General features: G+C 36.4%; 2 protein-coding genes across 3 annotated transcripts in view; both read left to right on the forward strand.

Moving 5' to 3' along the window:
• The first annotated feature begins 1,214 nt into the window (after positions 1–1,214).
• LOC106152540 (tripartite motif-containing protein 2) lies at positions 1,215–3,595 on the forward strand. Its single transcript, XM_013526152.3, has one exon. The coding sequence runs from the start codon at positions 1,513–1,515 to the stop codon at positions 3,466–3,468; it is 1,956 nt and encodes a 651-aa protein (XP_013381606.3). The 5' UTR covers positions 1,215–1,512; the 3' UTR covers positions 3,469–3,595.
• A 1,647-nt stretch (positions 3,596–5,242) lies between these two features.
• LOC106152539 (ATP-binding cassette sub-family A member 2) overlaps positions 5,243–21,770 on the forward strand; it is a 39,695-nt gene continuing 23,167 nt past the window's right edge. Inside the window, exons 1-15 of one of the 2 annotated variants that reach the window (XM_087007445.1) lie at positions 5,243–5,673; positions 7,249–7,342; positions 13,719–13,830; positions 14,505–14,662; positions 14,962–15,083; positions 15,493–16,062; positions 17,277–17,378; positions 17,934–18,035; positions 18,276–18,338; positions 18,836–19,015; positions 19,367–19,514; positions 19,837–19,961; positions 20,263–20,391; positions 20,610–20,877; positions 21,160–21,745. In XM_087007445.1, coding sequence (XP_086863571.1) covers positions 5,605–5,673; positions 7,249–7,342; positions 13,719–13,830; positions 14,505–14,662; positions 14,962–15,083; positions 15,493–16,062; positions 17,277–17,378; positions 17,934–18,035; positions 18,276–18,338; positions 18,836–19,015; positions 19,367–19,514; positions 19,837–19,961; positions 20,263–20,391; positions 20,610–20,877; positions 21,160–21,745 — 2,828 coding nt within the window. In that variant the 5' untranslated portion in view covers positions 5,243–5,604. The remainder of the gene's footprint in view (positions 5,674–7,248; positions 7,343–13,718; positions 13,831–14,504; positions 14,663–14,961; positions 15,084–15,492; positions 16,063–17,276; positions 17,379–17,933; positions 18,036–18,275; positions 18,339–18,835; positions 19,016–19,366; positions 19,515–19,836; positions 19,962–20,262; positions 20,392–20,609; positions 20,878–21,159; positions 21,746–21,770) is intronic. The other variant, XM_087007446.1, reaches the window with a different exon arrangement.

The raw sequence follows: 21,770 nt of genomic DNA on the forward strand, positions 1-21,770 counted from the left end.
CCAGATTAAAGCCTAGGTCCCGACCGAACGTACGGGCTGCTACTTGTGATCTACGGCCAAAAAATTGGGGAAAACCTGGGAGTTCGTGCGTGAGGAGCACGTCCATCGCAAACAGCACGTAGAAACTTTTCGACATGATCAACAGTCGCTACCTGCGATCCAGCTAAGTCCTAGCCGGACGCAAGGAACCCAAAAAACCGTGCGTCCAAAACGTAATAATACTTTTAGATCATGTTTCTACATATAAATGTCATGAATAAATGACGCCACCTTCTGACGAGCATTATTCAAATTGTCATTTGACAATCATTACTTGACATTGTTTTAAATCGCACGGAATTCGGGAGTCAGTGTGAGAATGGAGCTCGAAGGGATGACAAAATTTGAAAAAAAAAAGCATCGTTTAAGCTTTTAATGTCCCCAGCTTGTAACAGAATTATGGCGAGTGTCAGGAAAGTATGTTAAAAGGTTGAAAAGAGGTCATAATCGCACGAAACTTTAAATATATTTGTTAATCAGAAATAGATCACTATTTAAGTAACTCTTTTATGTAAGTCTAAATAAGTAGTTTTAAAGCTTCCAAATTCAAGAAACACTTTGACGCTAGAGGTGCTTTATCAACTCTCGACTTCATCCATGACGAGCCACTGGAACCATCCACAAGTAGGCTTATATGGTTATCGGGATATTAAAAATGACCGCGACGTTGAGATAGCTGATGACCACATGAATTTTGCTTGCGTGGACGAATGACTAGATTATTATCTATTCATCTGCTTTAGCGGTACCTGCACAGTAGCTTGAGTTTAATATACGGATGTGGTGATCCAAAGACAGAGGTGAGTGTATTGGGCTCAGGTACAAATTGTTTAGCACTTTTGGAAGGCGATTCTCGATATGCTTCTTTGAAAATCAAATGAAAATCTAAACGAAATATTCGTTTTGAGTTTCCCACTGGTGTCATCGTATTCTTTATAGTACAGGGAAATAAAAGGAAAGGTTTCGCGGTGTTTAGGCAAAATATATAATTAAAAGATAGTTGACATCTCAAGATGTAGGAGGAGATGTGATAAGTGACAATTACGGAGGTAAGGAGCAGTTAATTCTCGAGTTAATTACGGAATTTGTTAGTCTAGTTTCACTGACATAACGGTGAACAAAACTTGGGTTGTAGGACACCTTCGCCATTTACAGCAATGTTAGGATCTTATTTATTTCTTGCTTTTGGCATGAAAATACACACTTCACGTACAAATATGATAAATTTAATACATTATTGTAGATTATTCATGTTGTTCCTATGGATGTTAAAATTTTCGCTTTGAATTTTATAGTGAGGATAATTCTCATATTTATAATTTCTTGTAAAAGACAAAGAATATGTAATTTTACTCTTTATGTAGGCCTATTGTAAAGTATCTATTATTGTTGTTTCCTAGATTCGCTTTCCTCCAAGTCTAAAAAAAAGTTATCAAATTTTGTGTCATTTTCAGAAAAAAAAAAAAAAACACCATGACGTCCAACTCCAGTCTCGCCCACGCCATAGAAAAAGACGTTCTAACGTGTGTTCTCTGCAAGAAGGTTTTCCAGTCACCCAAAATTCTGGAATGTCTTCACACCTTCTGCGAGGCTTGCTTGGAGAAGGTAATAATTTTTACTTCGGTGGATAACTTCAAGTTCCCCTGCCCGACCTGTCGCGCAGAGTGTTACGCCCCACCGGACCGCGCAAAGGGCATCAAAGACAACGTCTTCTACGAGAAGCTCAAGCGCCTGGTTCAAGAGAGACAAAACACCGACGAACAGCCTGTGTGCGGGCTTTGCTCGGAGGACGCCATAACGGTACCGGCCACCGTTCGCTGTTTGGACTGCAAGGATTTTCTTTGCGGTAATTGTGAGAAAATACATCGTAAAATAAAGAGCTCCCAGCGGCACCAGCTCTTTGCTGTGGAGGACCTGGGCGGGGAGGCATACCAGAGAGAACTGTTCCGACACGAGCTCTCTTTTTGTCCCAAGCACGAGGAGACGGTGCAGGAGTTCTACTGCGTCAAATGCAAGCAGCCCGTATGCATACGTTGTAAAATTCTCTCTCACGACGACCACAAGTGCGTACAAATAGAAATAGCGGCCCAGACCCAAGTTAAAGAGATCCAGGATTTGTTACAGAAACTAGCAACGCAGAGGGAAAGATATGAGAGCACACAAGCGTCTCTCGGAGACGTAGAGACCGGCCTGGATCACCAACAACGCGATGTCCAGTTTCGCGTCGATCACCAACGCCAGGTCCTCCTCTCGCGAATTGACCAATACGCAAAAGACATTGGTAACGAAATAGACGAGAAATTCGAAGCGGAGGAGAAGCATGTCGAGGCAGCCAGCGAAAACGTAGATAACATGCTAATGGCCATTGATGGCATCTCGCAAATTTCACACCGCCTGACGAAGGATGCTTCGCCTGCCGAAATTGTCAATATGAAAGTGCAGTGCGCAACGAAAATTCAGGCCATTCTTGAGAAGTCCCCTCCGACTGTGCCTGAGATACCTAAGCTCTGTTTTAAATTTTCCCCGACTACTAATGAACTTCTAAAAGGAGGTTTCGGTTATTTATATTTGGATGACGGACGCCCTTCGATGCTGAATAAAATCCGCATACCCCTCTTGTCACGTAAAAAAGAAAGACTCTATTCTCTCGACTCTTCGACCTCGGGAGACATAATCATCTCTACTTTTTGTGAAAAAGACCCCGCATTAAACCGGATATTCATATTGGACAGAGAGGCACGGGCCGTTAAACAAAAATTTGGCGTTCCGAACATGTCCAGTATGACGTATCTTGCGGCTTCTGTTACGTCACATCACAAAGAGTGTCTGGTTGTCACAGATCCTAAGCAAGGGATGATTTATGTTTTCGATACAGCAGGTATTTTAATTTCATCGCTTATCTGTCCAAAAGCACTTGCCGTGACGGCAAATAGCAAGAATCAGCCCATCATTCAAACGCATGGTCACCAAGATGACCGCATCCATCGCCTGAACCTAAGCGGTGGTGTCATTAAGTCCTTCTCCGATGGAAATGCGGGGGACGACAAAGGTGTTGTCCAGTTAAAACAGTTATCGTGTTCAAAATCTAACGGCGATATACTCGTGTCCGATCCAATGAATGCTTGCGTTCGTTCATACAGCCAAGAGGGAGAGCTGAAATTCACTTACACTCCTCAAGGGGCAGGCTCTACTCCAAGCGAGCCATTTGTCCCATTTGGAATTTGCACTAACGAGAAAGGGGACATTTTTGTCACCGATACAAATAATAAGACTATCCATAGGCTCTCCAGCAAAGGGGAATTCAAAGAGCTTGTGTTAACTAAAGCGGACGGTTTGTCATCCGAGCCAATGGGTGTGGTGGTCAGCGGTAACGGACAGCTGGTGGTCGGTCTCCAGGACGGTTGGGTTAAAGTGTACAGTTACCGTTGACATCGTTGGCATATCAATTCTGACCTAAAAAAGGGGGAAGCACTTAGTGGATATTTACCTTGAGCGTTTAATTCGGAGTATACGGGAAAGTTGCGTTAAAAAATAAATAAAGTTATTCAAAAGCTTTTATTTAGCTTTCTTTTTTGAAAACGAACATCAAATTTATGAAAATATTATGTAGGGGTGTGTGACTTAATCGACGTTTTTAAAAGATTTAATTCATTTATCAATTTAATTAAATTCATTAATTGATTATATATATTTTTTATATTGAGAGGGGAGTGGTGGGGGTAAATAGAAAGATTCAGGTGAAGTTGACATGGGTCTGCACTGGTCGCCATCCAAGGGTGAACTTTTCTGTATTCGCATAAGATCTATAAGATATATATATGAATATCTCTCCATAATAATATTAGACTGGTTCAATATTGAAAGTAGGATACAGAATAAAGCTCTGAATGCTAGTTTGAAACTAAAGTGTGCCGATCATTTTTTTTTCGGAGGTGTGCAAAATTCTGACTTTCTATATAGAATGGAACAATATTCGATGTCTCAGATTGGCTCACGTATTCCCATTTTGCAGTTGCTTTTAAATGGTGAAGCTAAATAAAGGAATCAGCTCCATAAAACTAGATAAAAAGGGCATTTTACAGCAAGTGTCATAGCTTTTTGCCAATTGCAGTAATTTAAACGATTTTCTGACAGGATCTCTAAACATAGGGCAACTGCCTGTCCGACAGGTCATGACCGCTTGAAATGCCAGAGGACCTGCATTTTTTATATCGCAGATATATTGCAGATCCAGGATTATTTGGGGGGGGGGGTCTGGTTTAATTATAGGAATGACAGACCGCGGATGCGAAGCCCCCCCCCCCCCCTCCTCGGCGTGGGGTTCGGGACCTGCTGAGGGGTACCGATAAATTGTGGTAGAGCCTATTTTAGAAGGCGATCGGTGCCATTTGGTACGGTTTAGAACCATGATTCAGCTAGTGAAAATTTTAATGTCAAGAGGAGACCATTGATGTGATTTTTTCAGAAATCAAAGGAGAGGGGGGCAGGAACCCCCTGACATCCCCTTAAATCCGCCACTGGGACCACAGTATCTCCAAAGTTCTCCCCATGTCTGGATCTCACCTAACGCAATATTAAAGTATGACACACCTAACAAATTCCGTTTGCCTCTCAAAATGAGGCAATGCTGGTACGTACATTTTTTCGAAGCTAACAACGTCGATTAAAGCAATCCCATTGACACAAATCGAGAAAAGTAGCCTTTTTGGTTAGAATTAAGACCGAGTTTAATCAGGGACGTATGTCGTCCTTGGTTTAATGAATCACCATCACCATTCACGTTCTTTTAAAGAAAAGTTTGTTCAGGGCCATAGCGTTTGTGTGTGTTGGGGGGGGGGGGGTCAGCTGGTTATCTAATGGCCTTCTGCTTCTAGCACTCTGACTGGAGGACAAATAACAGATCTTCGATGCACTTGTGGTGGACTGGGAGAAAAAAAGATATACAACTAACACTACATGTACATAGAGCCCCCTTACGTAAGGAACTGCTGTTCACAAACAGTGGGGTCGAACAACATGAATGTACATATAAGAAAGGAGCTGACAGCAGTGGTCTCTGCGCGTAATTTTATCAGTATTTTCGCGCATCATGAGACTATATAAATGTTAATGCTACAAAGGTATTCACGTGGCTTTGTTTACATCTTTATGTTTACCCACTGCGCTGTTTCAGAGCTGCACCAATCAGATCGCGAACAAGTGGTCACGTGATAAAAACAGCTGGTGCAGCAACATGGTGGATGTGATTTTTTTCGTGAACAGCTGAGTGAAGGAAATATACGAATTTTTATCTTATGCTTCTCCATATCTCAGCCGTCAATGTTGCAGTTTGCTGGCCGATACAAAGTGATGTTTTAAAGTTTATATTTATCTTATTTCTGGGTATTTTACAGTTTATGCCGAGCATTTTTTGATAAACTATTGAAATCTGAGGGAATGATTGGCATTGTTTTTGAGCTGGCGACGTAGACTTCAACATAAACTGCTGTTACTCTAGTCGTTACTCTAGTCAAAATCAGGATTGATTTTGCTCACGAATGATAGCTACTCTTAGATGTGACCACCATGACAGGATTCTTCCATCAGCTCCGTCTTCTGCTTTGGAAGAATTTGACATTGAAGAAACGAAGTCCAGTAAGTGAATTTAACAGTGAATGTCAGACTTTGTCTTGGCTTTGGTCAGTGTGCACTTTGCCCCAGGCACGATCGATATTACACTGTTTATTTCTGACAATTACGTCCATTAAAGAGTTTTTAGTATAAATAGCCAAGTATTTATTTAGATTAACAAATCTCAGTTATCCTTTTTTGTAAAACATTCCTTTAAAACAAACCGACAACAGCAACAAGTTAACACGTACAGAACAAACGAATCGACCCCTAGCACGACCCCCAGCCAAAGCTACCTTAAAGAGACTGTGGAATTTAAATGGTATCAAGAAAAAATCTGTATGTGATGTTTTTTTATGTGGAGGATTCCTATGGAGTTTTAAAATATGTTAACATATCATTAATTATCTAGACACTTTGACTGCCCATTTCATCATACATTAGCCCAGAAATCCTCACTTGGCACCTGTGCTGACAAGCCTGTAGGCAGGGGAAGGCAGAAATTACTGATCCAAAATATGATCTAGATATTGAAGAACAATTGTATAGTAAGATGAAACAGCACAACTCCAATATAAAGGTTCCAAATTTAAAACTGTTCATTTTTCAAGTCTACATTGTTAAAAACTCAAATATTTGATTCAGTATTTATTATGCAAACAAACAGATACATGTGGTCTTCTTGTTATCATACACAGGCACAGTAGTGTCTATATTTATGGCTGTCACCTTCATCTGTCTGTGTCAGTGGAGTTTGACCTCAATCAACCAGAGTCTACACCTTTCCCTTTCTCATTATGTATTCGTTATATTTCATTATTCATTTATACAATAGTTTAACATTATTTAACACAGACAGGGAAAAGTGTGCAGGGAAATTTGGCAAATGTTTCATGCGTCATACATTTAATCACTGCCCTTATTTACGTCTTCACTAATCACTCAGTAAATATTAATTCAGTGAATGTTATGCTGCATGTATAGCTTTTGTTTATGCTGGACATCTTTTGTGTGACAGTTTGAATCCTCTCCCTCCCCCAGCATACAGTTTGTAGACTTGTGAAAATGGCGATAAAAATGGATGACCCCTATCACGTACTATGACAAGGTTAAGATTGTTCATTGGTTCACCTTAATGATGACCTTAAACCAGTTCTTGTTAAAATATATAAGGTATATGATGCTAGAGTCTGTGTGACTGTAAAAGAACAAGTCTCTGCTTCTTAACATTACATTGTAAACTCAGACAAGTCAAATTCTATGTTAAAATGGTGCCAAAATAATTTATGTTTCAATTTATATAAAAATTTATTCGCTTAGTTGGCAGTCACCTTATTCATTTTCTCCTGCTATGCATAGAAGTATTTACCCCCGAAAAAGACCTCTTCTCCCTTATTTTCTCCTCTGTCTCTTGCTCATTGTCATTTCTATGAAAAGCTTTTTTCACTGATGTTTCAGTTGACAGGGGTGTACTAGTATGTTGCCTGTTGTCCAAAACTCAACATGGAGGAAATGTTGGCCATCAGCAAGCTAACTATAATTATCCTTGTTTGCATTGGATTCTTGCTATAGATTTAATTATATCTATTTTACTTTCAGTTTGTGCTCTTGTTTGAGTTGTGCATCCCCCTTGTGCTCTTTTTTATTCTGCTGGGGATCAGAAAAAAACAACCAGCACATCAAGCAGGAGCAAGTAAGTATGGGGTTGACAGAGAGGGTGAGAGAGGAAGGGAAAGAGGGTAAGGTGGGGGGGGGGGGGGGGGTTAAGCTTTGCAAAAACTAGTAATATGGTACGATTTAAAAGAGGGCTGGTGGAGAAAATAAAATGGAAAAAAGTAGTTGAGTAGAACCAATTGATTTAGTATGTAAGGAAAAAAAGTCAGTTGTCAAATCAAGTAGAAAAAGTGTATAGATGTGAAAGAATCACAGAGATATGTGTGACAAAAATGTAATAAAATGGAAATGGGTGTTTTCAGTTATTTACTTGAAAAGTAGCTTTCTCCATTCATAGCAATATACTGGTTTTGACAGTCTTCCAAATTTTCTTTGTTGATCCATCCTCCATTTTTGACCGTCTTCCAACAGAAAAAAATTAGATTCCCGTCAATGTAAACTTGAAAATCTGACCCAGAAGACGCCCTCAATCCACCCCTGATACATGTATAAAATATTTAATACATACTGAAGATAATAATAATAATAATAATAATAATAATAATAATAATAATAATAATGATAATGATAACATTTTCTTAGCATATAATTAAGAATGTTTATAAACGGTGAAGTCTAGAAAATTTCGTTGGTCGCATATAGAACATCACTTGAAAAGGAATGAGTCATTCTCACTAGATAATGGCAACTAGCCAGATAAATTACATGTTCTGGGAAATATCCTGTATTGGCTTTGATCCAATCCATGATATACATATATATTTAAACCTACAGCTTGTTTTCTGTCCTCGGAAGACCTTTTATGATGACATGACTGACTCTGCTTATTATATATTTAAACCTGGTACCATTTCTAGATGCCCCAGAATGCTCTTAAATCATTTCCCGCAGAACTCTAATGTCATATAATATCATTCTTACAAATATTTTGCTTTTAATCCCAGTAAGATCTTTGAATCTATCGAGCATCTGTCATGAGGTGGATATGACCCAGACATGTTCTAGTTTAGGACAGTGTTATCAAGCAAATAAGGTTAAGTCCTGACAAGTACTGGTAAAGTTCAGTTTGTAGTGTCTTTGATGTTTGAATATATTATATTTGCTTTATCCTTGGTGTGTGGTTCTCAATTTCTCCTGCATTTGACAAGGGACTTCTTTTGCCACCAATTTGATAATGTGATGGTCAAACGGAGCAAAAATGTTTCTTTTCTATGCTCTCTACACTAGTATTATTAAATAGATCTTGATGGTAGTTTGTAGTAGTGGATGTTGATGAAGTCAAGCCCAAAAATTTAGATTAAACTAAAACACCTGTGGCAATTAATGTGATTCTCAGGTAGTGATAATTGATAGGATGTCTGGAGACAAACTTGAAGTCACACCAATGTTGTGTGTGGGAGTGGTTAACTCATGCCTTTGTCAAAACCCTTGTGATGCAGGATCATTAGTCTTTGGTTTTCAGCCTGAATACTTTTATGGGTATTTGATGTTTGTGTAACACACCTGTCTCAATTGTTTATATTAAAGTTACATAATGTTATCCAACTTTACATAAAGATGCTCAGTTATATACATGTTATAGATTTTGTAATTCCTTTGTTCAGTTCCATTTACATAACGGCAGCTTAACTACTATTTATTTCCAAAATACTTTTATGTAAGTGAGTTGTCGTATTGATTACCTTATTTTACTGGATAATAATCAAGTTTCATAGCTGTTTTTGTCATTGAATGAATGGTGCCTGTGTTCTTGATGATATCAGGTATTCTCTTTTATGTTTCATGTGCAAGCATGCATGCATTTGTTTGGAAGGAGTTCTTTTTCAATATATATATATATATATATATATATATATATATTCCGTCTTGAAAAAATGGTGCAGTCATGGCAATTAACATTTAAAATATTTTACAATTGGTTTAACATATACACAAACCATTTTCTTTGAGATGGTATTTTGATTTATTTTTAAAAACGGTGCAGTATAGAGGGGTGTACAATTTAGAGCTGAAATTAACATCACTTCTGTTTTTCTCAATATGACCAGAAATGATTTTTTATGTACAGACACAGATGTGTCTGTACATATAGCCATCATCTGCGTCTGTCGTCGCCGTCGCCGTCGTCGCTGTCGTCGCCGTCGTCGCCGTCGTCGCCGTCGCCGTGCACTTTTACCGATAACACGATAAATGGAAAACTGTTTTTTCTTTTGGTATGAAACTTACAGAACTGATGAATATTCATAATACGCAGGTCAAGTTCGAAAATCAGCATGATCGGGTCACTTTTAGGGAATTTATGCTGTTTTTTCACTTTTTTCAGCATATATGCAGCACTGATAACACGATAAGTGGAAAACCATTTTACCTTTTGACTTGAAACTTACAAAACTGATGAATATTCATAATACGCAGGCCAAGTTCGAAAATCAGCATGTTCGGGTCACTTTTAGGGAATTTATGCTGTTTTTTCACTTTTTTCAGCATATATGCAGCACCAATAACACGATAAGTGAAAAACCATTTTACCTTTTGGCTTGAAAGTTACAGAACTGATGAATATTCATAATACGCAGGTCAAGTTCGAAAATCAGCATGATCGGGTCATTTTTAGGGAATTTATGCTGGTTTTTCACTTTTTTCAGCATATATGCAACCCCGATAACACGATAAGTGGAAAACCATCCTACCTTTTGGCTTGAAACTTACAAAACTGATTAATATTCATAATACACAGGTCAAGTTCGAAAATCAGCATGATTGGGTCATTTTTAGGGAATTTATGCTGTTTTTTCACTATTTTTCAGCATATATGCAGCACCGATAACACCATAAGTGGAAAACCAATTTACCTTTTGGCTTGAAACTTGTAGAACTGATAAATATTCATAATACGCAAATCAAGTTCGAAAATCAGCATGATTCGATTATTGTTAGGGAATTTATGCTGTTTTTTCACTTTTTTCAGCATATATGCAGCACTGATAACACAATAAGTGGAAAACTGTTTTTTCATTTGGCTTGAAACTTACAGAACTAATGAATATTCATAATACGCAGGTCAAGTTTGAAAATCAGCAAGATCGGGCAATTTTTATGGAAGTTATCCTGTTTTTTTTTTCAATTTTTTCAGCACTTTTATAACACCGATAACATGATAAGTGTAAAAATGTTTTTCCTTTCCTTGGATTGAAATTTACAGAACTGGTGAATATTTATTATACGCAGGTCAAGTTTGAAAATTGGCATGATTGGACTATTTTTACAAAAGTAATGCTGTTTTTTTCCCTTTATTCAGCATACATGCAACACTGATAACGCATTTTAAGGAAAACCAATCAGCCTTTTGTCTTGCAACTCACAGGAGTGATCAATCTGACCAGTATACAGATCAAGTTTGAAAATAAGCTTGATCAGTTAAGTTTTGATGAAGTTATTAGCCTTTTTGTATATAAGTGGTTTTTCTTCAGATTTAATTCTTAAGCATGTTAACAGTCTCATAACGGTACTAATTGGATATGTTAAAGTGTTGTTTTAACATTTTCTGCTTCTTAACAATATTGTTAGTTGATTATATAAAAATGACGGTAAACCTATTATCCTGCATTGTGTAATAAAGTATCAAAAATGGAAAGGAACTCATCATTGCAGTTCGTCAGATTCAATCATTCACTATGTTCAGAATCTCCAAATGGAGCTAATTGGACATTATAAATTGTTCTATTGATATTTTTCCTATGTCAACAATTTTCCTAGTTGATCATTTAAAAATGACAGTTAATTGATGATGGTTTTATGTAAAAAAGGTGTTGAAAATGGGAAGAAAATCATTTCAGTACAGTTATCTCTTGTTAACATTTTGGCATTTTGAAAGTGTGACCCTAACTTCCATGTCCTTGGAGACCTTTCCATATCACATTTTCTGAATATCCATGATACTTTTATTTTTTTATAAAAAATTTGATGGTCATTATGCTGTTAAGTATTATGTTATATTGCATGAAAGTTAAAGAAAACCCTATTTTGGACACTGCTGCCAGGATAGCGATTAAGGGAAAACCATGTTACTTATGATAATCAACCTTACTGAAAAGAGTGAAGTGCAGCTTGTGTTGGAAAACCATCGTAATTGTTTTCTGTTTTGAAAGCAATGCAGTACAGTGCTATTTGGTGCAATAAATGTATATGGATAGTAGGCAGTTAATTCAGGGTTATAAAATAATTTGCTTAATTGATTTTCAAGTTATTTCAGGGTTATAAAATAATTTGCTTAATTAATTTTCAAGTGGGTATTAAATGAGATTACATAAACACACATTGGGATTTCATTGTAAAGTCCCATCGGTTTAGCTTTCTTAACTGTGTCACATAATTAGGAATCGATGATTATTATGCAGGTAAATGTTATTTAATATGGAAAATAAGTTTACAAAAAAAAATTTGTGTAACGCTTACATTAATGCTAAAGATGAATAACAGTGCCTTATTATTCTCAAACTCAATAGGGTTATTCATATCATGTTAGTAATTGTACAGCTAGATTAAAAGTTTGAATAGCAGCTTTATTGGTATTTTTTGTTATGTTTTATTTTACATTTTCTTTTAATTTTTTTATGCTGTTTTTTCACTTTTTTCAACATATATGCAACATTAATAACACAATATAAGAAAAACAGCTTAGCCAATTGTCATTATACTCACAGGAGTGGTCAATCTTACAAAAATGCAGGTTGAGTTCGAAAATCAGTGTTATCGGGCCATTATTTTAGAAGTTGTACTGTTTTTTCAAATTTCCTCAGATTCAATTCTTAGGCATGTTAACAGTCTCATTATTGAACTAATAAGATACGTAAAAGTGTGTGTTTGATATTTCCTGCATCTTTACAACATTGTTAGTTGATTATGTAAAAATGATGGTAAACTTGTTATCATGTATTGTGTAATCAAGTGTCCAAAACGGAAATAAACTCATATCATTGCAGTTTGTCAGATTCAATCATCCACATCTGCCATGATGACCATGATGGGAAAACCGTGTTCGTTATGATTGTCAAACTTTCAAAAAAGAAACACAGGACTAAAATGCAGCCCAAGTTGGAAAAGCAGTCTAATGGGCTTCTTTTTCTGGAAGTTATTCATTTTAGTGAAATATTCATTATCTTTTTGGCATATTCATTGTGGGACTCGGAGCTCCCATGGACATGAAGCCGGATGGTAATCAAATTTTCTACATGTTCATGCTATTTATAGTCAATAATCAAAAATTGGTGATAATTATTCTATAATTTATTATGTAATGTTACATCAAAATTGACAATAATCTTTTTGCACTGCTACTGCAAACATTATGAAAAGAAAACTGTGTTATTTATTATTATATTTAACTTAAGAGTATGATTTTTAGGATTGGCATGCAGTTCAAATTAGAAAGCCAGGTCAATTGGGTTATCATATATATATATCAAACTGAAAGATTAAAAGTTTGAATAGCAGCTTCATTGGAATTATATTTACCTCTGCCAAGGAGGTTATATTTTCACCCCTGTTTGTCATCAACATAACTCAAAAAGTTATGGACCGATTTTGCTGAAATTTTCAGGAACTGTCAGAAGTGGGCCAAAGAGGACAAAAATCAATAATAATCAACAATTGCTACCTTGGCAGAGGTCTGCACTCTCGGAGTGCTTTTCTAGTTTTGTTGTTTTCCTTTATAATTTTTTCTCAAACACTTGCATTTGTGACTTTAAACTCTCATCCGCCTGAGACTCTGACATTTCTGTTTTTCCACATAAGCAGTTGTATTGTTTTTTATGTCTTTAAACATTATGTTACTTATGTAATATTATTTTATGCACTGTCATCATTTTTCAAATATTGAGACTTACATCATGTGAATTTGAACTCTCATGGTCCTGAAACTGTAATCTTATTGAAAGGGTAGATTGAGACCATCTTCTGGGACTTCCGGAAGACAGTCAGGTTATTAAGTTTATATTGCCTGGTATCTATTTTTTCTTCTGTTGGAAGACCATCAAAATGGAGGATGGATCAAAATAGATACTTTGGAATACTGTCAGAAAATATCTCTGGGTCCGCTCATGTTATTGACCATTTTACCTGTTGTGCATGATTAAAATTCAGTGTTGACTGACAGTGCTATTATAAGCATTATTTATTATTGCATCAAAATTGACAAAATGACCTATTTTGCATCTTTATTTTCTGTTTTTTGTCTGTACATTTGACAGCTTTGCTGCCTTGTTTCACTAGCTTATCAATTAAATCTAGGTAAAGCCATTAAAAATGTTTTACTATATCTTTGACAAAACTAAATATCTATATTGAGGATTTGGTTAATGTAACTGGAACTGATGTTGTTATTGTTGTTTTTTAAGGCTTTTTCCATGCGCGGCCTCTGCCCTCAGCGGGGACAGCTTCTATTTTACAAGCTTTCTGTGATACACCATCCAGAGATGAACATGGCTTCCCAGAGTTTCCCAAATCCTCGTAAGTATTAGTCAAATTAGAACCATTTGGATAACAAACTGACAAAAAAGTGGTGATTTGGCTAAGGGAAAAAATTGCTAGCGCTGCCCCAGATATATATTTTACAGTCGGCAGCAATTAATTGACCAAGCCCATATTATTATTATTAAGCAGAGATATATACGTTTCTGATAAAAGATAACATGTGACTCATAGTCATTCTATATACTTAATGACTTGATGTAATCAATATATTGCAAGCTGGTTCTAGCTTGCAATTCACCTTTAATGTAACACTGGTGTAGACTGGTGTAGTTTTGATGCCATTAAAGCTCATAGAAAAGGCAGTTATACAGCTTGCACTTCTGATTAAATATCACATGAAAAAAGGACTACTTTACAGGATTCTTACCACATATGACATCTTGTATGTTCTGAAAATGTCTTTTCACCTCCTTTGACACCAATTTGATGCAAGAGAAATATGAGATGCAATCTTCATTACTTATGAAAAAATATATTTTGGAAGAAAGAAATTAGTGATGAGGGGAGGGGGAGATGCACAAATAAATACAAAACAGTCACTTCTCTGTATTTTTGTCTTTACAAATTTTATAACTCCTTGTGTCTTAATAGATATGTAGATTTCACGTCAACATTTTTCAAATATTCATATGTTTTTAACATTTTTCTAGAATAAAAGATTTTCTCAGGAGATTCAGCAACATAGCAGAGCACAACAATTTCTTCCAACCTGGCTTTACGCCAGAGGAGATGAGCGAGATTCCGTCAATTTATAGAAGCATTATTGAGGACCCAGTTGCGCTACACAAGCAATTCCAGCAGGCACAAAGTAAGTGAAATGAATAAGATGTTCCAATTTATTAGAACACAACAGTGGATCTTGGCTAGCAGTTTAAACAAACGCATTAATATACATGAATATATAGTCTCTGTCTATGTCTATAGTTTCTGTCTACAGTCTCTTACTTAGTGTCTGTCTAATGATGATAATTTGTTTTGTCATTGAAGGTAAAAGAAAAGTCAAAAATGATATAAAGCTGAATCTCTTTTCTTACTGGTTTCATTATATGTTTGTATGTTATAAATTTTAGAGATGTTGTGTAAAAAAATATTTTGGTGATATTTCAGATTTGAAGTTGAGCTCCATCTTCCTGAATACCACCTCTCTCCATGTTTTTTTGAGGCGTAACCTGTCCATTCCAGAGGAGGATGTCAACACTCTCCTGAACTCGGAACTGAACTTAAAAGAGGTAAGATATTATAATATATGATTATGGTCCATTTCACAATATTAGTACCCATTTGTGGCTTGTTTTGCCAACTATAATTATTACTACTATGCCTACCAGGTGAGGTATTCCATGGTGTAGTCTTTATGAGTTGCAGTTGCATTAATAAAAGAAACATTTTTTCAGATGCCTGAGTTATCATTTTGGTAAGGGGTGCATTGCCCCTCTGTCTGTCTGTCTATTTCTCTGTCTGTCGGTTAAACATTTCTTTCTGTATTTTAATTGTGGATTATTTAATTGAATGTGGCCAGTGGTCTTGAGTATTAACTGTATTTCAGGGTAGAAAAAAACTAACACTATAACACGCCATTTGCCTCCCAATGTTTTTAATGCTGTTTCACTCTCCATCCATCAAAATGCTTCCTTTCAGATGTTCCAGCTTCTGTTTGCTGGGGATGACTCTGCTGCAGATCCTGTACCCCACCAAAACAGCTCCAGAGAAGTAAGAAGTGTTGCTGACAATGAAATTGATGATACTTGGAGTCCTGGGACATCCAGAGTTCCTCCCATATCAGAGCAAGAGTCAGCAAAGACCTTTCTTCAAGACAAAATATCTGACATTGCTCAACAGATGGCTGGGAAGAAATTACCCAACGTAAATTGGAGGGAACATTTATCCCAGATTGCAAAAAACCTTCAGAATGCACCAAAGATGCCAGAAAACTCAGGATCTCAGTTTAGTGAAATGAATCCACAGAAAATGATGGAAGGAGTTTCAGGGATAAAGCCAATGTCTCTAGTCATGAAGAACATTGCAGACTTGCTCAATTCCACCCAGATACAGGAGGGCAGGGAACAGCCAGAGGGACTGGTGTATAGAATACTGGAGGGGAGTTTATTGAATGACAGCAAGGTGGTTGATACCATTAGTCACGTCCTAGGCTTTGGGGGCTTGGATAATAACACCGTGACTTCTGTACAAGTGATCAAGGCATTAGAGGTATGTCTTTGTAATTCAAAGGCACCTTTTGTGGGATGTTACTGCTTTGAGGGTGGGGAGGGGAGGATGTGTGTGTGTGTGTGTGTGTGTGTGTGTGTGAAAGAGAGGGAGACAAAGAGGGAGAGAGAAATGGAGATAATCCATTGCATCAGGATCAGTTTCAAGCTACCACTTTTCAACACTTTATCCTGTGTCGATTTAATAGGTTTAATAAATTAACATTTTAAGAAGGTCATCTTTTCTTGAATAAACCCATTAGATAGGATTAAACATTCCCTGCATGTTTAGTTAATGTGAAATTAAATCATGATACATGCCTTTTAGGCATGAGGACAATCTGGGTGTGAGACAGAAGTAAGATGGAAAGACATTTTATTCATGATCTGTTTGTGCTTATAAAGAAAGGATATTTATATCATGTCAATTTTTTTCTTGTTTTTGTATGTTCTCAAAAGGAATAGATCTGCTTAGATCTGCTGCATGATGTTAATTAAAACAGCAAGAGATCATAAGGACTAGAGCCTATTTACAAAGTTCTCATTAGCTAACAAGAGCTCATAAATCTCTCATTAGGGAGGAAAAGATCTCAGGAAGCTCTCATTAGTTCTCATGCCTGTTGCTGTGTTGTTTCCATGTTTTATCATACACATGCATAATAAATGAAACAAAGGTTGCTTAGGTACTGCAGATTGTTTTTATGGAATAGGGCTCGTCTTTTATTACAGTCAAACAAAGCAGACGAAACTGTATGATTTCAGCCTCTTAAAATTAGAGAGTTCGGGTATTTGTGACCCTTATTACAAAAGATTTCCACTTTGTCAGACTGTTTTGACAGTGCAGTGATAAATGAAAAAAATTGCAGTTAAGCTCTAAGAGAGAACTTATCCATAATGCATGGTTGAAAATCATTAAGTTTTCTCATTAATGACCATGTTTATTAGAATACTTCTCATTAGAAAACTTAACTAAATTATGTTCAAAAACTTAAAGCTTTGTGAAACAGGATCCTGGACAGTATAAGTCCAGATTACGTATACTAGATATAGAAGTGATACAAAATTACCACAAGAAAGTTCAACACACTTGTCAGCTAAAAAAATAACCCCTTTTATCTGAGATCATCACACAGCAACACTTGCTATGACACACCACATTCTTATTTTGAGAAAAGATTTCTACAAATTCATAATCAACACATGGCCTCCATGTTTCAGGTGGTAGTTTTATCTCCTGAAGCTCTGCAGACTGCAGCATGCAGAAGTCAAGAAATGCTGGCTGTGTTACATCCTATGAAGAATGAAACTAGCCACAACATGGTACGTATCTCACCTATTGGGGTACTGGGTGCACTCCTGAACAATAAATTTTCTCCAAATTTGTCACTGGCGGTGTCCAAACTTTTGATTTCCCTTATTATCCAGCTGTAAGATTATGACATTTTATCTAGAGAATTTTGGTATGTGTATTAAACTTGATTTCCAGAGCCAATATTATATCTGTTACAGTGGTAGAAATAAAGAGAAAAACTTTTTGAGTAAGATAAACTGTTTCAATAAAACTTCTTGTTGGAGATAAACTTTTTTACTATCAAAGTTTGAAGAGACGAGTATTAATGTTGCAGTTAAACTGTGGGGCATTTAATTGTGTAGAACTGTAACAGTTGTCTAACTCCTATGGTTATGGTATTAATTATAATATATTATTTCTTAATAAGGTTGCACAATGCATTAATTTCTTACCTCTAATCACATAAAGCTGTTAAGCACTGTTAAGAACAAAGATTGTCAATAAACACTTGATATTGTTTTAAAACTACAGTTTTGCACCTAAAACATTCCTAAATAAAAGTAAAAGTTATGGCCTCATTCCAGACACATGCCCTCAAAGCACTGTGCAATATGACACAAGACCAGTGGAAAAGTCTCTCCCAAGAACTCCAAAGAATGGTAGATGCTAAGAAATTATCAAAAATGGTGAGTAACCTTAGGCAAAGGAACAATTAAGTGTTAACCCTTTGCTGTATTGTCAATATAAACATCTTAGTAGGCGTAATGATATTTCTCATTAAATATACACTATTATATACTATATATAAAATTTGTAACCATTATATTCAGTATCTCTGTTAATCCCTTACTTTGGTGTATTGTTTTTTGGTAATAGAGGGCATATGTATAAAATAAATCACTTAATGTCTCACCTCACTATTTCAGCTGAAAATGTCAGAAATGAATATCACTGCTGCAGAAAAGAGGGTTAAGAAACTGGATGTGTATGTAAGTATGTAAATAGGAACACATTATCCTAAGCTGTTGGACAGATATCTGCTGCTTTGACAACAGCTGAGGATTTGATTATCTCCTTGATAGCAGCTGTCTCTTCATCAACAGCTTGGATTATGATGTTTGTAAAACAGTTGAAATGACAAAAAGTTTAAAGAGAAACATGTCCCATGTCTGCATGTGCTTGTGAGTATACATGCACCCTTATCAGGTTTAACCTTGTAAAAATTTACAATTATTTCCATGAAAGGTTATTTATTAAGTGGTAAAAATGAATGTATATTTTTTAGATCTTATTTTTGCATTTAGTAAAATATGTAAGCTAACATCAAGTCAACTTAATAGTAACCTTTAAAATCTCATTGTTGTGTTTTGATATTTGTCTTATCACTAACAGTAAGTGTTTTTCATGTCATTTCCTGTGTAGCATAAGTGCTACAGCTATCTACTGGCCCTTAAAATAATATTTTGATATGTTTCTCTTTTTATAGGTGAAAAAGTATACATGGTTCCAGAAAAATTTGTTGGAGTTAAGTCAGTTTGCATCAGCTATGCCCCAAGACTCATGCAGAGGAAACATTGATCGCTATGGTAACATCATTACGACGACCACCACCACCACAACAACGACTACTCCCTCATCATTTCAAGAAGCTGTACACATCGCAGAGGTGGGTTGATTAGTATCATTTTGTAATTCATCATTTGCCTGTTGGATCAATCAGCTGTTTTTCTGATTTATTAGTACCAGGCTTATGTCAAGTATCTTTATTATGCTTATTATGCAGTTTTGGTTTTTGTGTTTTGTGTGGTTTTTCTGTGAATTTGAAATGTTACTAGTTTTTTTTAGGATTATTGAAAAGCTTTTGAGAGATGCCCATATTATTAAGGAGAAAATAAACTGGGGACTTTCTTCAAATGTATCTCCATGAAATGTTTGAAAAACTGCTTCATGCACTGGAAGTGACAATATTTTTGGGAAGTAATGACAGTGACTTGTATAAAAACACTGTTATTTCTAGCCTCCAGAGAAGACGATGACCAAGGTGAAAGATAACAAGTTTGCAGGTTTAATGAAAATCTGGAGTGGATTGCAGAAGACAATATGTGGCAAACCTTTTAAGCTCACTGACGAACAAGTACAGCAGTTTGCAGAAGACAGAGACTTCAGTAAGTAACACACATTTTCATTTCAAATTCTCAATCATTTGTGGCCTAATTTCAGTTGATATGTGATTGATGTTTTGATATACAGGTCTTAGCTTGCTCCAAAATAAAATTTCTTTTTGCAAAACACATGGAGGTTTTTATTCAAATCAAAATTTTTTACTATTTAAGGATAAATTTGATGAAGATTTATTGATCTAAAGTTAAAAATTAAGCCTCCAAGATTAGTTCCAGAAATGTATAATAATAATAATAATAATAGGTGTTTTTAGTATATAAATAACTGTGCTTTTATTTTGTACTGACATCTTTGCTCATATTTCAGAGTCTCTGGGGTTGTCTAAGGAGCAGGAATTTGAGATTGGAATCTTGGTCCACGTGTTGTACAGTAATCCAAAGGTGTTATTTGCCCCAAACAACTCTGCTGCTGTGCAGAACATCATGAAAAAGGTATGGTTCCAGACATATGTTTTGTATATTTTTTTCGGTACCAGCATATTGGCCATAAAATATTTGATCTTTAAAACATACAGGCATATTAGACTTTGTACAGTAAATTCTTTTGTTTATAAAAAAAGTTCTCTTATGAAAAATTGGAGTCATCCTAATAAGTTATATTGAAGCTTAGCCTAGTCAAAAAAAAAAAGGTAAAAAAGGATCTGCTCCTTCGTCTAAAGTCAAAATTTATGCTATGCAATATTTTGTAGAAAAGCAGACCATTTTATGATGCAATGTTAATTATAAATTTTAGGCCAATGAAACATTTGCCCTGTTTGATGAAATCACCCAGTATGCCAAGCAGTGGCTGAAAGTGTCATATGATCTGCGGGACTACCTGAACCAATCAGCTACCAGACAAAACTTGCTGTCATTGCAAGAAGTAGGTCACTTTTGTTTCATAACCATTAACCAATTTGTCTGTGATATAGATTTATATCTATTTTATTCAGAAGTTAAACTGAATTTTTAATTTTGTTGTTTACTTTTCCATATTTTAAATGGTTTTATCCTAGTTTTAGATGGAATCTCATTCTTCAATACTATAGTCCTTATTTTAGATGCAACCTAACATTCTGACTCCTGCGATTCCAATTTTAGATGCAGTCTACAATTAGAAACCAGTACAGCATCCTGCCACGACTGAATATAAAGCACCCAGGCATCAACACATTCATCTACAACCTGACCATTCCCACAGTGGATGAATTCCTCCATGAACTTGACGGCATTGACAGCGCTGCCTGCAGCTGGATCACCCTGGTCAATGGCATCAGTTTCAATATATTTGAAGGATTTAGGACAGAGAAGGAACTGGTGGACTATGTACTGCATAAAGCTTTCTCTCAAAATAAAACTGTGCTTGCTAGTAAGTTCCTTCTTCACTTTGTCAGGTTTTTCTTGAAGGGTAGCATTACACTGTTACATGTCTTCTCTTGGCACATGTCATGGCTGACTGGTTTGTATTTAGCACCCAGACCAGATATTTTTATATGGTTGAAAGGGTAAGAAGTCTTTTTTGTTTCACCATTAAGTGTCACTGGGGTTTTATTAATGTCAAAGACCCCCCCTCCCCATTTGCATTGAAGTTTTTAATAAAAGTGGCAATGTTATGATGTACTCTTTTTGATGAAGAATGTGTATTTTTCAGGTGTTGTTTTCACTAATATGAGGCCAGATGGAACCTTGCCACCGCACGTTGTCTACAAAATACGCCAAAATGCCTCGTTTACAGAAACCACCAAGGCCGTGCGTCCACGCTACTGGAGCCCAGGCAACAGACGCAATGGGTTCAAGTACTACTTCTTTGGCTTCGTCTGGATACAGGATGTGGTGGAGAGAGCCATCATAAATCTCCAGACTGGTCGCGATATCATAGAGCCTGGCAGTTACATTCATCAGTTTCCACAGCCCTGCTTCATGTATGATCAGTTCATCTTAATGATAGAGCATGTGATGCCATTGTGCCTGACCATCTCCTGGGTCTACTCCGTCGCCATGCTGGTCCAGGGGATAGTCTACGAGAAAGAACAGCGGCTGAAGGAGGTGATGAAGATGATGGGACTGAACAACGCTGTCCACTGGCTGGCCTGGTTCATCACCAGTTTTGGACAGATGACTGTTACCATGGGGATGGTGACAATCATTTTGAAGTATGGAAATATTCTGACCTACAGTGATCCCCTCTTGGTGTTCTTGGTGCTGGAGTGCTTCGCTTTGGCCACCATATCGTTTTCGTAAGTATGAGGAGCAGTATGGGAA

This window comes from Lingula anatina, chromosome 3, assembly GCF_051362555.1.
Source record: "Lingula anatina isolate TDL-2025a chromosome 3, LinAna3.0, whole genome shotgun sequence".
NCBI lineage: Eukaryota > Metazoa > Brachiopoda > Lingulata > Lingulida > Lingulidae > Lingula > Lingula anatina.